General features: G+C 38.4%; 1 protein-coding gene across 1 annotated transcript; it reads left to right on the forward strand.

Moving 5' to 3' along the window:
- The first annotated feature begins 2,735 nt into the window (after window positions 1-2,735).
- Window positions 2,736-17,398, forward strand: LOC137085611 (stereocilin). Its single transcript, XM_067451954.1, has 30 exons — window positions 2,736-2,907; window positions 3,256-3,400; window positions 3,483-4,616; window positions 5,223-5,247; window positions 5,338-5,827; window positions 6,257-7,138; window positions 7,256-7,318; window positions 8,131-8,256; window positions 8,552-8,718; window positions 8,802-8,988; window positions 9,076-9,191; window positions 9,268-9,400; window positions 9,505-9,687; window positions 10,272-10,310; window positions 10,381-10,551; window positions 10,667-10,816; window positions 11,140-11,198; window positions 11,339-11,462; window positions 11,726-11,808; window positions 11,892-12,027; window positions 12,728-12,924; window positions 13,051-13,141; window positions 13,223-13,382; window positions 13,460-13,629; window positions 13,706-13,861; window positions 13,966-14,108; window positions 14,192-14,340; window positions 14,445-14,542; window positions 16,969-17,116; window positions 17,274-17,398. Exons 2-30 carry the CDS (start codon window positions 3,337-3,339, stop codon window positions 17,360-17,362), a joined length of 5,733 nt encoding a protein of 1,910 aa, XP_067308055.1. The 5' UTR covers window positions 2,736-2,907; window positions 3,256-3,336; the 3' UTR covers window positions 17,363-17,398.
- Window positions 17,399-17,695: the final 297 nt, after the last annotated feature.

The following is a 17,695-nucleotide window of genomic DNA, read 5'->3' on the forward strand; positions in this document are numbered from 1 at the left end:
AGACATATTTAAGTTTTGTATTGACAGTCTTAAGAAAACAAATGAGACACTTTCAAAAGTTAGTTGATCTCTTTCTGAGTGTCCAGGTTGGACCTTTATTTTGCTTGAAACCTCACAAACAAAACGTATGGAACAGTGTATTACTAAGCAAATGTGGATTGTTAGCATTTTTTCCCACTGGAACAAATGATGCTTAGAACAAGATTTTTACAGGATTATTTTAGATAAGCAGGAATTAATGGTCTCAACCAGGCATATGATTTAGAGACATGAATATAAGGGCCTAAAATGAACACTGCAAGTGCGGCCAGTGCTGCTATGTCTGACAACACATTATTTTGAGGAACAAAAATAAGATATGTGAAGGGAAAATTATAATTTCAATGCTTTTGCTTTCACTCGCAAAATGTTTCCTCAATAAACTTTGTTTGCAAAGGAATAGACATTTATTTTTTTCTCCCATCTCAAAAGTTATACATTTCAGGACCAAATTTACTTGATATTTTGCACATAATAATAATAATAGTAATAATAATTCATTACATTTATATAGCGCTTTTTTTTATATAGCACTCAAAGTGCTTTACATATGGGGGGGGGGGGGGTCTCTTCAACCACCACCAGTGTGCAGCATCCACCTGGATGATGCAACGGCAGCCATATTGCACCAGAACGCCTACCACACACCAGCTGATTGGTGGAGAGGAATGATTAAGCCAATCATTATATAGGGATTAGGAGGCCATGATGGACAGAGGCCAATGGGCAAATTTGATCAGGATACCAGGGTTACACCCCTACTCTTTATCGAAGGACATCCTGGGATGTCACACATTGGACTAAAAGATGTTTTGGTACTCTATTTAGTCTAAGTTGATAGACTTTCCTTACAAAAAAGTTCTTCATGTTAATTTTATGAAGTAAACTTAAGCAATGTTCAAGTATATTTTTGAGTATACTTTATGTAGAAAGTATACTAATATCCATGTGTACTAGTAGCAAGCTTGTAAGTGTACCATTTTAATACTGCTTGGGACTAAAGTGACCCAATTTTATTATTTAAAAGTGTACTATAAGTGTAACAGCTGTAAGAGCTGTAAGTGCACAACTATATATATATATATATATATATATATATATATATATATATATATATATATATATATATATATATATATATAGTTGTGCACTTACAGCTATATATATATATATAGAGAGAGAGAGAGAGAGAGAGAGAGAGAGAGAGAGAGAGAGAGAGAGAGAGATTTTAAATATACCTTTAACTGTACTTTAACTAATTTTAAAAAACATTTTATTGTAACTTAAAGAGTAAAGTAGATTTTAAGTAAATTCCTATGTACACTTTTAGGGCTAGCCTACACAAAAATTCAGATACGCAGAATTAGGAACATATCTGTTTCAATATTTTAATCTACATTTTCAGACAATGTAAGTTTAATAAGACTAAACTAAGTTTAATAATTATGTAAAATTTACATCTTATTTTTTTAAACCTAAGTTTAAGAGAAGTATACTAGTAGAACACTTGAATAAACTGAAGTTAACTTGTCTTGAGTCAGTCTACTTTGGATCTATAAACTCTTTTAACAGTTTTTTATTTCAATTCCCAGCAACTAATACTTATTATATATAATTATATATATATATATATATATATATATATATATATATATATATATATATATATATATATATATGAGCATTGTTTTAGTCATATGAATGTCAGAGCAAACAAACAAGCTGACTGCTGTGTGCGATTTGAGTTGAGTTAGTCAAAGGCGTGAGGAGTAAAGTTTCTCATTTAATATTCCTGCAGCCAACTGAGCTCCATGCTGCCGAGTGACCGCCGCTCCCTCAGGCATCAATAATACAAGAGGAAGTTATTGTTCCGCTGCAGGCGACAGCAACACAGAATTAAAAGGCTTGTGGGGAGGCTGTACTAGGCCTTTCACTCAACCCACTCAGGTTTCAGGTGCTGTAGACAGACCTCAGACAAGAGAGAGATGATTTCAAACATCAGTGAAGGGCCTGATTGTGTGTCGACGGTGGCTTAGGGACACTTTTGTTTTATGACAGCTGTAGGCGACCTGCTGGCTGCCACATAAGAAAAACAATACCCATAAGGACAAGGGTACTGTGTTATGTCAGTGTTGGCACAGGTGAAAATTACCTCATGAGATGTCAGATTGAGGAATAAAAGTGGGTGCATATACGGATTTAATTATGATTAAGTGCTTTATATAAGCTTTTAAAGGGAACAATATGTTGATCAAATTGGATAAAAACATCAAATTACTAAAATGAAAACTATTAATAATAAGCAGTAACTAAATAATGCTAAAATAACACTGGCAGTATGTGTCATTATCACTATAAAGAATAAGTGATTTTTGGGAATATCACCATCAAAATATCTTATTCAGCTGATTGTTTATTATGCAGCAAGTGTGCATTATCAATTGTATATCTACTGTGTGCCATTTTAGCCTCAGTCGAAGTAATGACCTACCTTTGTAACTCCTTTAATCTTAATTACTATGAAATTGCCTTGTGATACAAGAGTATACCCTCTTAAAGTTCCTTGGCCTTTCTCTTTTCTCATATTACATCCCTGAGCCTCTGGCCTCTCACTCCAGCACACAGTCAGCTGGCACATGATGGGACGATGTTGCTGAAACATGAAGCTTTAGCTTTTGAGGATCCAATTGAATCTCAAAGACTGGGAGGGGGAGCGGATCAAAAAGTGACAAATGCTGAGAGAGAAAGTGAGAGAGGGGGATATAGAGAGAAAGACTGAGAAAAAATTGGCTCACACTCGCAATCCTAGACACATCCAATCTATTTTCACAGATACGGACAGGACTAAACAGACACAACTGTACATATGTAAGTACTAAAAAAAATCTAATGGTGTTTTACAAATATAGGATATGTCACCATTTTATGTTTTATTTGTTAAGACAAAATGCATTTGGGTAAGTATTGCAAAACCCTTTGTTCAGTCTGTTTTGTAATAGCATGCAAAATATCCACATTTAATCCTACTATTTAAATATTTTAAAGACACAACTGAAAAAGAACAAATTGACAATAATTGGTTTTGCTATTTATTATTTTAGACTTGAAGTGGCTAACTTTTCTTTGTGAAAGTTTAGCCAAGTGACAGCGGATAGTCATTAAGATTTCATGTGCACGCCACACTGTGACACTTTACTCTCTGAATGTCTCTGTCAGCTCCTAAAGGAACATAAATGTCGTCTTACAAGGACAACAAAATGACTTTGTCCATGATACCTTGAGGCAAAGGAACTTAGGATGGGCAAGTTGGGAATTGTTGTGATTTTGCTTTTACTGGAACAAGTATCAACCATTGCTGGAGGTAAGACAATTCTGGCTGATGTTACTACATTGACTCAATTTGTTTCACAGTCTAACTTATATGAATGGTTCTCTCATGTTAGCGAGCAAAAAAGAGGACCAGAAGGAGAGAATTTTGAAAGAGCTTGTTGAGATATGGAGGAAGGCCGGAGGATGGAATCCACACAGAGTACAGCCACCAGCAGAAAGACAAAAGGATCAACAAATTCATTCCATAGTGAGGAGCATTATGGGTGGTCTCAAGTCTCTAGGTGTCCTGCCAAGGAAAAGCAAGAGTCTCCCATCTTTAAACAAAGCCTTAAATCGAAACAGACTGTCAGGATTCCTTTATAACATCTCCATGTATCTGCAAGAGATGAGCGCTGAGATAGATGATCATCAGCAACCTTTTAGTGATGACCAGTTTTGGGAGAATCTGCTCTATTCTATTATTCAGACTGGAAGGGAAACATCACTTGGAATTTGGGACGGGAAAATTCCCCCTCGTCCCACCTTCAGGCTTCAGGATCTGTTTCTGTCGCTAAGGGGCAGCCCACATTGGGATGGACTTCTTGGGTTAATACAGAGTATTTTGACCCTTACTGAACGCCAGCCTCAAAAGCCCATCTTGACTTTTGTTGCTCAGAATTGGAAGACCATCAGCGCTTTGTTTGAAACTGTCCTTCAAGCTGTGGTCAGCGGGACGTACGGCCAGGCCGTTGCAGGTCTCCAGGGTTTCATCTGTGTCCTGAAAGGACGAAATGATTGTGCGTTCAACCTGAGCTGGCTTGATCAGCTCATCAGCTTTATGGAGACCAGGAACTGGAAACCTGTGGTCAGTCTACACCCTGTGAGTGTGGAAAACAATCAGAGGGATGCCACACTTTCTACAGGACGTTTTAAACCCTTCTTCGTGCCACCTGAGGTGCTTCGTGAGGAGCCGCTCTTGTCGAACAAATCGGGCACCGATTCAGAGAGCCTTGTTTCTATGCAGGCTCTGCTTCTTCAGGCTTTGTCAAGGTCAAACGCAGGAGAAAGGGCAGTACAGTTTGCAGAGCGCAATCCCGCCCTCCTGCAGGGCTTGGATAACCTCAGACGTGGATTTCTGCACAATGTTGGCCGCAGTGTGTATGGTAATCTGAGAAGAAAAGTGTCACATATGACCAAGGCACTGCTGGATGATGTAAGCATCATGGTGGGCGAATCGAAGTACAGTCATCATGGAAGATGTTCAGTAGGCAAGTATTGTACTGCTTGATTTTTAAATCTATAATGCATACAACTTATGCATGACCTAATGAATCTATATTCATAAGCTCCCTATCTTGTTTTGTCTGTAAAGCCTATAAGCCTTCAAACCTCAAAACTTTCAAGCAAGACTTTAACAAGCATCATTTTTGCTTGTATAGAAAATAATTGCAGCCATCTTTTTATTTTGTTTTAATTCCAACTTTCTAAATTCAAATTTGATGCTGTTCTGCATTCTTTATGATATTTCAATTCAAATGTCAGATATGAAATTTGATTTTAAAAGGCATTCTCAATTCAATTCTGAATGTCTCACAACACTGACTGAAATCACAATGGCATTGTTAGTCATTAAACAGATCTTTGTTACTCTAAATCCTATAGCCTGTATAATCTCCTCTTTCATTTATGCTGGTAACCGTATACCCCTGGTATTATGTGCACAGCTATGCTGTTACATCAAGGCCAATTGTATAATACAGTGGCCGGCTCTCCATTTTCCACAATTAATCAACAGTGTTCTGCGATCATCTGTGATTTGTATCAATAAACTATTCACCCTGAACTTTTCCATTCACTTTTGTTTCTTTGTAAAGGTGACCTAAGGCAGTTGATATTGTGGTAAGTGTCATACAAATCAGCAAAACACTGTGTGTATAAAGTGTATAAAGAAGATTATTATACATTTATCTTTTTTTGTCCTCTTTGTAGGGGAATTAGACATAACTTGACATGGAACGCTCAAGCGATGGGTTTCAGGTCAGATGGTTTACCCAGCATGCCGTCTTTCATGACCTGCCCCTCTCCAGAAACAAAGACTGTGAAACCTCAGCACTCACCTAGAAGGCTTAGTCTTCACCAATCCCAGCCAAAAGTCAATGAGCAGAGTGATGCAAACCCCTCACCCTCAGCAGAGATTCTAGAAGCTGCCTGTAATGCCTCTATCCCTGGTCTCACTGGGGTCTCAAATTTTACTGTTTTCCTCTACTGTAATCTTTTCGATGGAGATGATGACTCACAGGACCCCGAAGTCAACCATTTTGGGGTAGACCTGCACGCGACTTGCTCCGATGCTGCTTGGTACCTCTCGGCAGCAGAGGAAGATTTTCTTTGGGTTCACGTTTGCAGCGAATTCTTCACTCACGAATTTAACAGAACTGTGTGTGCCAACTCTACATTCTGGCTGCAACATACACATCAGGTATACTGAGCTACATTTAGTTTATGTCATTGTTTACTCATCCTCATATTGTTTGAAACACAATTTACGATATATTTTAAATAAAAACCTGACAGGTTTCTGTCCCTCCATCAAAAGCCCAGTTAACTAAACATTTAGAAGATCCAAAAAGGTTTTTTAATGATTTAATTCCAAGTCTTGTAAAGAGACACAACTGCTTTATATGATGAACAGATTCAATTTAGTTTTATTTACATCTAAATAGTGTTCAACACTGCACATCATATATAATAAACATAGAAGCTCAAACGTACATGCTGCATGAGGACCAATGATGTTCTAGTGTGCGACGCACATAATGCACACACACGCTTCTGTGTTGATGCGCTCAATGTATGTGTGTTATGTGTGAATAAATGCCTGAATCACTTTTCTGTGAAATTTTCTCAGGTAGAATCTACAAGGGATTACCATTTCCTCAACCAATCAAGTATTGATGACCTGTGTCTTCAGCTCTCCAATGATGTTTCTGGGGGATCTCCTCCAGATGCCACAGAGGATTGCTTAGCACTGCTAAGCAGTAAAACTCTAACTGCCCATGATTTTAGAAGGTGTTTTCTGCCCAATAACACAGCCCTTATTGCCTCTTTGTGTGGAAATGAGTCATCTCAAATACCACAGGATGGGAGCTGGGCGGCGGAGTACTGCTCCAAAGTCCCTAATCACGCTCATGGTGCCCCCAAAGACACCTGCGATTACTCGAACTGGAAGGCAGAACAATTTATGAACTCCACCGCCCTTGAGCTTTGCAGCAGTAAAGCTAGTTTGAAGGACTATATTTGCAAAAACACCACACTGTACCTCACGTTAGTTCAAAAGCAGCCTTCACTCTTAGACTACTGTTTAAACTCTGAAGAAACACAGGATGCCAAGTGCGTCCTCCAGAAGTTGTTTGACATGCTGCCAGCGCCGTATGACTTTGACTCCTCTCAACTTTGTGTGAACCCCTTGCCCGTTCTGCAAGATGCCATTCATAAGCTTACTCTATGTGAAGGAGTAATGGATGAACGCACGGGTTGGTTGGCTACAGTAAGCTACGTGCTTCGAGTGTTGGACTTTGTGGTAGGGCTCTCAGCGGGTTTGGAGGAGGGAGAACGTGAGGTGCGTCAGGGCCTTGGTCAGGCCATTCTTCTGTCCAGCCTCCAGGACAATGCTTCCTTCTGGACCACTCTACGGCCAGAGGCATCCTTAAGTGTACTTCACACTGTTGGCGTCTTCCTGAAGAGAGAGCAAAACTCAACCTTAAAAGAAGATCTTTTAAGCTGTTTCAGTGTATGTCATGCATTGAAAAATTGCATAGTTTTTCCATGCTATTACTGATATTATTTATTATTATATTACCATACGCAGTTTGATGCATTCAGTTTCAAAGGCTTTTCTCCCCAGCAGCCTGTCCTGTGGGATCTTATTCAGAGGGAAGGCAACTATTCTGCTTTAAGATTTTTAATGCAGGTATAACTCATTATCTCGGATGGTAAATGATCTAGTCAATCCAGCCAAGCTTTTTGAAACAAGAGAGCCCTAAATATGATAATCCCCATTTTTTAAATATGAAGTTAGCTATAAGTATGCTTATGTAAAACCTGTTTTCCTATGTGAGAAAGTTAGTAAATTACTAATTGTGGTGTGATATAAAGACATGTTGACGCCAAAATTATCATTGTGCTAAAACTAGAACAAATTGTTACAAGTTTAAAGGTTTAGTACACCCAAAAATGCAATTGATGTCATTAATGACTCACCCTAATGTCGTTCCACAACCATAAGACCTCCGTTCATCTTCAGAACACAGTTTAATATATTTTATATTTAGTCTGGGAGCGTATGCAGGTGTAGTCACACTATACTGTCTATGTCCAGAAAGGGAATAAAGATAACACATATGGACTACTTTGATGATGTTTTTATTCCCTTTTTGGACATGGACAGCATAGTGTGCTTACACTTGCATACGCTCTCTGACTAGATATAAAATATCTTAAACTGTGTTCTGAAGATGAACGGAGGTCTTACGGGTGTGGAACGACATTAGGGTGAGTCATTAATGATAAAATGTAATTTTTGGGTGAACTAAACCTTTAACCTATTTTTTTTTAAATAATTATTTTACATTTTTCTCATAACTGAGTTTTAAAACCCTTTAGTTAAAGCCAATACAGACCCAATATTGTTTATCACTATGCATACTGTAATTTCTTGAAGCTAGTTAGTAAAAAACTGAAGTAATTTGTCATTATCTAATGCTGACATTTATACACTCCAAGGAGTACCTACAGATGCCCAGAGAGAGTATTCGCAGTGTAGTTCTGTCGGCAGAAAAAGATGCTGTGAAAAGATTCCTTTCCCATGTTCATCAGAGTTGGGATCAACTTCAAGTCGAAACTATACAGGTGATCAAAAACATTTGACATGATTGAGGTAATTTCAGATGTTACACCAAAAGCGTGAGACCTGGATGATACTGATAATCATTTTCATGTTATGGCTAAAATAAAAGTAATATAAGATTCAGTTGAAATTAAAATGATTCTGGCTGATACATTTATAGTACGTAATAGTAATTTTTGCATTGAAACATAAGGAACAGTATGACTTAACCAACAGTATCAATTAACCAATATAATAAAAATGTATCATGCATTCCAACTTAGGAGTATATGTACATATAACTGGTGTCATTCACAGGTTTCTCCAAAAGAACAAGAGGCCATGGAAACCATGACAGCTGCTTTCATTCACAAGTTTCCACGTGTCACACCAGAGCTTTTCATCGATCTCTCCCAATTTATACCATATATGTCTGTTTCTGACATTATGACCTTCCCTGCCTCTCTCATGGTCAATGAAAGTGTGTAAGTGGATCATATCAAAATTATATCATCACAATTCAATTCTCCATATGATCATGATTTCATCTCTCGTTCAATCACTCCAGACTGTTGGCTATTAGTGATCACAGCTCTGAGATGAAGTCTCTACAAAAACAAGCCTTCGTTAAACGCCTGTTGCAGTCCAGTGAAGCTGGAGATGTCCCTTCTTGGCCTCCCTACTTCCTCAGGTCCGTTCTACCCTTACTTCCACATCTCCCAGTCAGTCACTTTCAGCAGCTTTCATCTCAACAAGTAAGTAACATCTCCTGCTTCACTCCTCAACCCAACCCCCACCACTTTTCACATGCTGAAAGTAACATCTGAATGTTTGTCCTACAGCTCACCCCCTTGATGGAGATGCTGGGGAACAGCAGTCTAGATGCCACAAGGGGGCGCCATGTACTTCGTACTGTCTTCGGCAGGGGGAAGAACCTGACGAGTGACAACATAATGAGGTCCAAATTTAGTTCAATTTCATTTAACGTTTATATATAACATGTACAAGACAAAACACCATGTTTATCACAACAGGTTAGGAGTTCTTATGTGTTACCTGGACTCTGAGGACTTACAGCAGCTACTGTCTTCATCAAATCTCTCGCCCGTCCTGTGGCAGCAGCTGGCCCGATGTGTATCAGAGGGTCACATCAGTGGAAGTGGCAGAGTGAGCCTGTTTTAATTATTATTATATATATTTTTTTAGATTTTGTGCATTGTATAATAATGTTTAATCATGTAGTTATTCATGTAGATTTATTTTATCCGCAGCTGTCGCATTGGCTTGGAACGGCCCTTAAATCTTTAAATGCCAGCATCTTATCAGCATCGGCAATGGCCTCATTACATGGTATGCTGCCACAAATGGGCGCTACATTTTTGGACCCGTTGTCCTCAAATGAGTTGTTGGATCTGGTAACTCTGCCAGACATGCCAAGTTTCCCACCTGCACAGGTAAGCATTAGAATGCAGTGTTCTGCACAATTCAGAACTGAATTGAAAAGGCCTTTTAAATTCCAATTCAACTGAACAGGAGGCGGATTTATTATATTAATTTTTAACTTGACAAGCAAAGTTTTTCAAGACACATTAAATGTTGCCTTAAAGGGATAGTTCGCCCAAAAATGAAAATTAGCCTATGATTTACTCACCCTCAAGTCATCCTAGGTGTATATGACATTCTTCTTTCAGACAAATAAAAGTTGAATTATATTAAGAAAGTCCTGGTTAATCCAAGCTTTATAATGGCAGGGATTGTTGCTCTGTTTTTGAAGTCCATAAAAATGCATCTGTCAGTCAAATAATGTGCTCATAGTTGTCATAGTCGATTTTTTGCTAGATAGTTGAGTTTTAACTTAGCTAGATGTTAGTACCTGTGTGAGGTTTCACATCATCACATTCTGTGAAAAGGGTCCACTGGGCAGAAGCCAATTTCCTCAATTCTGAATTTTGCACAACCATGAGTAAATTCTATTGCATATTTTCACTGGAAGTGCATTACATCATTTCCCCTATATTTTCCATTTTTTTCAATGCAGGCATTCCAGATACTGAACAAAATAGCAGAAGAAACAAATGTAAGCTGTACACCAGTCTCATTATGATACTTTAAGTGAGTCTTGTGTTCACAGTCTCAATCTTGTTTAGTTCAGTGCCAACACACTCTGCAGATTGAAGCCATTGTTCCCGGGCCTGGGGCCTTCTTTCTTGAGAAAGCTGGTTGTACCCGAGTCTGCACCTGATTGTCAGTGTTGGAGTTTACTGCTGTCTGACCTCAAACCTGCTCATCGAGCAATGGTCCATTTTGCACTACAACAGGTTTAAACTTCTTGTGCTTGTACTCTAGACAAAACAATCACCATTTCACCATTTGTGCTTATGCATTAGATTGGTTTGATCTGTTGGTGCATGATAACTTTCTGTTTGTTTGAAGGCTCTGGAACGCACATCTGTACAAAAAACACAGCAACTGCAGTGTCTTCTTCCATTCGTCTCTTTGAAGAAATTAATGACAGATCTAAACGGAGAGACAGTTCTTCAACACATATCTCTGTATAAGCATATGCCCTGGTCTCATCAACAGGTACAGCCCTAATTTCATACCTTTGGCTTTGTACCACATTGTACATTACATTCAGTGCCCTCTACTGCGCTTGCCAGCATTCTCAAAGTTCTTTGGTGGATTATTTGTCATGCTTCAAAGGAGCCTTTCAGTAAATTAATAATCTGAGCCCCTCAACTGCCATCAAGCAAATGGATCTTAATGTGGTACAATAGCCTCTACCTGGGAATATAAATTAATAATCACCCACTTTAAAGAGACTTTGTCTCAGCCAAAAGTGTATCAGATACAACCTTAAGGGTGATCCAGTTTCTCAGACTCACTTGTTGTATTTGACACAACAGGCTCAAATGCTGTTCAAAATGATTCAGCGGACCGTAAACATCACAAGAGAGTCACTACTGTAAGTGATATCAAGCATTATTAAACTTTATGATGGTTGATTGGTCAGCTAGCCTTACTGGCTATATTTTACTTTTTACTTTACCTTTGTTTTTTACATGCTAATCTGTAACTGAACATCACGTTTATTTCCCACTGAAGAGATCTAGGTCGTATTGCAGGTGGCATGAGCTGTGAATGGCTGAAGCTATGGGTAAACGAGTCGGGCTTCTCAGAATTGTTGCAGTTCCTCACTAAATTGCCAGGAGGACTTAGACCTGGTTTGGTAAGAATATGAGAAACAGTCTTTTTAATATACACATTACCATTAAAAGCCTTTGCTGTCCTAATGTAAAATTTGAGTAAGTAATATAACCGTATAATCAAATTATTTAACATTGCTTGTGGTACGTTAAGTAATGGGCCTCTCTAATGTTTTTCATTATGAATGTATATGACTCAACTGACTAGGAAAAGGAACATTAGCGTGTCTGCAATAGACATGCAAAGGGAGAGAAAATGAACAAAATTTATGTTATCTTTCAACAGAGGAAATGCATTGTGGTGGAGCTACGGAAACAGCCTGATATTGATATAAATGATTTAGACCCCTCATTTGCTGCAACATTACCGTAAGATCAGTAGTTGACTACTCAGATTGTCACTTGTTCTTTCTTTAACTTGCAGGGTCTTATTGATGTATTTTGTCTCACAGGTTGACGATGATGGAGCACCTGTCTAACTCCTCATTCATAAGTGTACTAGACCATGTTCAGCAACACTTTATTGACTTTCTGCAGCTACCACGACATAAGCAAACGGCCTTGGCAGAGAAAGCCATCAGTGTACTTGTAAGAGGGAAATCATTGCAGATGTTCAAATTGGCATGAGTGAACTGAATGCAGTTGGAAGATTTCTTAAAAGTTTCACAGTGACCCAGATGAAAGTGATCTCACCCACAACTGTTTTTTTTTTTTTTTTTTTTTATTTTATAAAAAATAATAATACTTGAAATCCCATTTTATGCAGAAACATATTTCCCCCCAAAAAATATCTGGATTATATGGATGTGGTTTGGATGTTTTTTTGTTTGTTTTTTGACTACCATTCAAAAGATTAGCATTAATATTATTATTTTTTTAAATGTTTTTATGAGTCACTTATGTATGGAAGCTTGTTTAAACCACTGAATAAACAATTAACAAGGTAACTGCAATTTTTTATCTCACAAATGTGATTTCTTTTTTTCTCGCAATTGTAAGTTTACATACAGAATTGTATGAAATACTTGCAATTCTAAGAAAAAAATCATCATTCCTTAGAGTTGGACTTTATAATTTGCAGTTGCATCTCACAAATCTGAGAAAAGAAGTTGCAAACTCGCAATGATTGAGTTATAATGTCAGAATTTATATCTCTAAGTACTGACCCCAAACAATGGAACAGTAATGTAAGCCAAGTAAAATATCCCAAATGATCAAATTGTGCAGACATAAGTTATACACATTGTTATCAAAATTCTTCTTTTCATCCTTTTATCTCCACTGATAGAGCATCTCTGAAGATGGCCTCACTGGGGCCTTCATGGACTTGCTCGGCCCTCTTCTCCCATTCCTGGACAGGGATGTGTTGGCTCATATGGATAGAGAGGCTCTGAAACTACGACTGGAGGAGCTAAAACAGTATTGCTTGCCCTCTGACACCTTCAGACAAATATCAGCTTTACTTACAGAAAGGAGCATGCTGGGGTGAGAAAAAGTAGTTCCATTTTTTATTTTCCTGACAACCTCTATGTTCTGAAATTTAGTTCCTTGTTCTGCAAGCAAAATACAAATCTGTATTGGGAATTTGACAGTCCCTGTTATTTGCAACAGAGAACCAAAAACATGGACAGTTGGGGATGTTGAGCATGTGGGAAGACTACTGTTCACCCTTTCACCTCAGCAGATAAGATCCCTACCACTGGTAAGGGAAACAAGTCTATCCAATAGACTAAATCTCAGTATGATGCAGGATCACATTAAACCTTAAAACATTTCCTTCAAGGGTGATTTAGGTAGAGACACAGTTGAACAGGTTCTGATGAGCCAGTGGCTTTGGAAAAACAGTGACGTGGGTAAGGCTTGTTTAGACCTGAAAGGACTACGAGAAAAGATGAACAGTCTGACCCAAAGGATCGTTAAAGGTCGATGGTGGATGAGAAGGGGTGAGTTGGGTACAGAATTCATCAAATGTTATTTATGACCTCTTTGAAAAGGCAAAATATATATTGTTTCCTACTAGGGCCCATCCCAAGCTGCGCAGACATTAAGGGGACATTTCCCTCGGCCTGGAGGTCCTATCAGCTGAATCGAATGAAGAGGAGGGAGCTGAAAACATGTGTTGAGTTCATTGGTCAGGATGACACACTTGATGCAGACCAACGTGAAGCACTTTGGATGGAACTCAGACCAGTTAAGCCACTTGTGCTTGTCCTAAAGCGTAATGATTATGAAATGTTTTTTTCTCACACAATAATCTTTATCACAGGTGTATAAACCAGTGAGGCAGCTTAAACCAGAACAGGTGTTGGAACTGGGTTGCATAGTGACTGAAATGGGGGAAAGAGAGCTACAGGCTGTCAACTTGTCTAGTCTGACAGTGGTGGCCCATCTTGGGGATCTCAATGGGTGGAACGCAAAGAAAGTATGTTTTTTTCAGTACGGGTTAGCCGGATATCGTAATCAGGGAAGATACTTCACTTTCACTTTTAGTTTTTTCTTGTTTTTTGTTTTTGTTTTTTTTTACAGATGAGAGCAGTTGTCCTTGGCATAATGAAGCGACTTAAACGGAAGCCTGAAGAACTTGATGTAGTGGAGCTTGTTTCCCTTGGACATCTGCTTTGTGGCTTCAGTTCCTCTGAAATTTCCCGTCTAGATCCTTTTAACCTAAGGTCAGTGGACAAATCTATGTGCACAATCCAAAATGTAATATGATTCACCCTAAATTATTTGAAGTTGTGTTTGTGTCCATTAGTGTGGCCACTTTGTTTCTGGGGGAGATGGTACTGCCATGTTCTGAGCAGCAGATCGAGGCGTTGACGTCACGCCTATCAAATCCTCTGGGCTTTGGTCCAGTCAGCAGCTGGGGCTCTGAGGTCTTTACTGAGATTGGGACTTTGGCAGGTACTGACTGTGGATTCAATTACAATCAGTTCATTGGACAAAATACACATGCCAAAGTGGGCAGGCTCATAAAAGAATAAGACAAACCAATTCTCTCTCCTCAGCTGGGCTGGAAGATATGGTATTGTCTGCACTTATAAAAGAGCAAGTGGAAGGACTGACGCCAACAGCAATAACCTTGATACCTCCAAGAAAATTGGCTGTAAGTGACAGATATTTATGCTTTCATTTATTTTCTTTCATTTGGCATCCTTCTGTTCATTGTAACACTTGAAGGAGGTAGAATGTTTTATGTATATTTATATATATAGAATATAATGTATATTCCTATATTTGTCTTTCTCATTTCTGTCTATTGTCAATAGTTTAGCATTGCTTGAAGCAAAGATCATACAAGCGTCACTTTCAAACTAAGCAACTTTTTCTTGGTCAACGTGCCAAATACACACAACATACTTGAACCCTTTGGGAAATCTGCTTTGGGAAATCTAAAAAGCGCAATTCTCAATCACATGGATTCCTGTTAAAATGATTGTATTTATTTCGCCTGCAAAATTATGCCGGAAAAATGGTAAACATGGCCGCACCTGTTTGACAGTTCAATTCTTCCTATCTACAGCACTCCTGCTACATATACATTCAGATAAAAGTTTAGGCCATGCATGGTTTCACATATAAGCCCCATTTCCATCGCAGGACCTTTCACCAGGAAATGGGGACTTTGGGGTGGTACTCTTGTGGTACTTTACCACAGAGACTAGGGTCCTCCTCAGAAAGTCACTGCTCATGAGGTAGTATTGTTTTTAAAGTTAAGGAACTTTCGGGTGTAGGACTTGGGCGCTAAAGATGCTGATTGGTTGAGTTCATGCAGCATTTTTAATGGTTGACTCAACACAGTGTTTTATTTCAACCACCATTTTTTAAAGGATGTTGCAGTGCGTGTAGTGAGTTGTGTGATATTTGAATCAACAATGGAGTTTAAAAAAATACCACAGATGGACCGATGATGAGGTTCAGGCTTTATTAAGCTTATATGCAGAGCTTATAATAAGCTTATAAATAGAATAGGACAGATAAAACCAACACATACATTTGCACAAACATTTCCATAAATAGCTAAAATGAGTGCTCCCATTGGCGCTTTTTTAGGTGGAGAGTTCAACCACATTCGAACACAAAAGTCGATTTTGACTATCTCTGGAGGTGGTCAAAAGTTGAAAAGCTCAATGTTTTAGACCCCATTTACACCATTTTATGTCGTCCACTTGGGGCCGGATTGATAAGTATGCATCTTAATACCAGGTGTAAACAGGGTTGACAGAATCAGGTGAATCCCAAACCAGTGTAATTGTAGAGGTCATCATCCAGTTAAAGGTGTCATGAATTGCATATTTTGATATATAAAAGGTCATGGTAATAAAAGAATATCCTGTAACTTTCAAAGCTGAAAACTTCCTTGTTAGTCAAAGAAAAGCTTTTACAGACACCAGGCCCAGCAAAATGATCAATCTCAGAATATGCCACACCTTGATGTCATTGTGTGGTGAAACACCGCTCTAACAGAATAAGAACAAAGCCTGATTCTTTAGCCCCACCCACTGACTTGTACCTGACATGACATAGGTCTACACAGAACTAAACCGGATCCAACTTCTAAGGCAGCAATAAACATGCTGCATAAGCTTCATTCAGATTCCAATGCATGGATGAACTTTATTTTTCATGAATATCCAGCTCACGTTGGGAAGACATTGCACGTTTGTTCATAAATTTCACCATGGATTCATTTGTAAGCAAGAGACTGGATTTGCTGACAGGATGAGGTTACACAAATGAAGCAACACACTAAAGTGGGTATATAAGATGTTCTTTATATGCAATAGTACTGCATTGTTACAGATCATTTGACATCTATTGATTATGTATTGTGTGTGTGTGTGTGTGTGTGTGTGTGTGTGTGTGTGTGTGTGTGTGTGTGTGTGTGTGTGTGTGTGTGTGTGTGTGTGTGTGTGTGTGTGTATAGTTCGCGCTTATATCCACAGATCAGGCAGGCCAAATAATAAAAAAAAACATTCCAATCAATAGCAGGCGGATGAGAGATAAATCATTGTGTTTGTTTAATAAAGATATTTTTCGAGGCCTGTGGGCGATTCGTTTCAGTTGCCATTTCCCCACACGCTTTCAAAACAACCTTTCACATCTACTGACAGGGGAGCTGAAGCTCATTAAAATATGCAAATCTTATCCAATCCGTGGGCGTTTACTTCCAAGTCTTCAGTGCGGCACACACATAAAAACCGAGCGTTTCAGGAGAGAGTGTACAGATTTTGTACAGATTTGGAATGTAAAAACAAATGCAAATGTCATAAGTTTACCTCAGATAACAGTATAAAAAATAAGGTCAATTAAAGTCAATTACTTAATTAGTGAGTTAGTGTTGGTTAAGCAACCCAGCAACTAGTTGTTCAAAAAATATATATACACAGTATTTGTAGTTGGCCTTAATGAGCATTTGTGTTTCTTAGATGACTTAACTGAAACTGAGAGCTTCCAACCAAAGATCAATGCAAGTAAGACTCCAAATTGTTGCCAACAGTTGTTCACCAGACATGTGTCTCATTATTTCAGGTGGTATTCAGTGCCACACAGCTGTCTTGGCTGAGCTCTGAACAAGCGTGTGCTGTGACAGAGGAGCAGTGGGCAGAATTAGACAGTGAACAAAGGCAAGCACTCGGCATGGCCCAGTATGAAGGCGAACTCATGCTTGAGCACAGAGGTAAGTTGCTAGATCTGAGATCTGAGCTTTACCTCATGTCATGTAGATATTTGAATCCATAAATAAATATATGTTTGTTGTTAGAATTAATTGCATATAGTTGGTCTGGTCTGTCAAAAATCTGTCATTTTACTACGCAATATATTTGTCTCTGCAGGCAGGAACCAGGCTCCATCGTTATGGTTTGCTAACAGCTTTACAAAATGTTCATTACTTTTTGTTTGTACATTGTGGATTCTGTTATAAAGATTATACCCTAAATATATTTATTTGTTTCTCTTTATTCAATTCTTACATTAATAATTAAATGTCAACTCAAGCACAAAGCTAACATTTTACATTAATCATTATTTAAAGTCAGCATCAAATGAAAATGTACCTTATTTTCTCAATGCATGTTATGTCTTATTGTGAACAATTCATCTGTTTGCTTCATTTAAAAATGGGTCCTTCCTGTAAAACAACATACTTCACTCTGATGATATATGCAGGACTTTTCCAATCATTTTGTCATTTGCATGGTTCTTTGTACACAGATTCATCAGACACTTCAGTAATGCACAAATAAACAAGCCATAT

The sequence above is a fragment of the Pseudorasbora parva genome, chromosome 1 (genome assembly GCF_024679245.1).
Source record: "Pseudorasbora parva isolate DD20220531a chromosome 1, ASM2467924v1, whole genome shotgun sequence".
NCBI classification, from domain to species: Eukaryota; Metazoa; Chordata; class Actinopteri; order Cypriniformes; family Gobionidae; genus Pseudorasbora; species Pseudorasbora parva.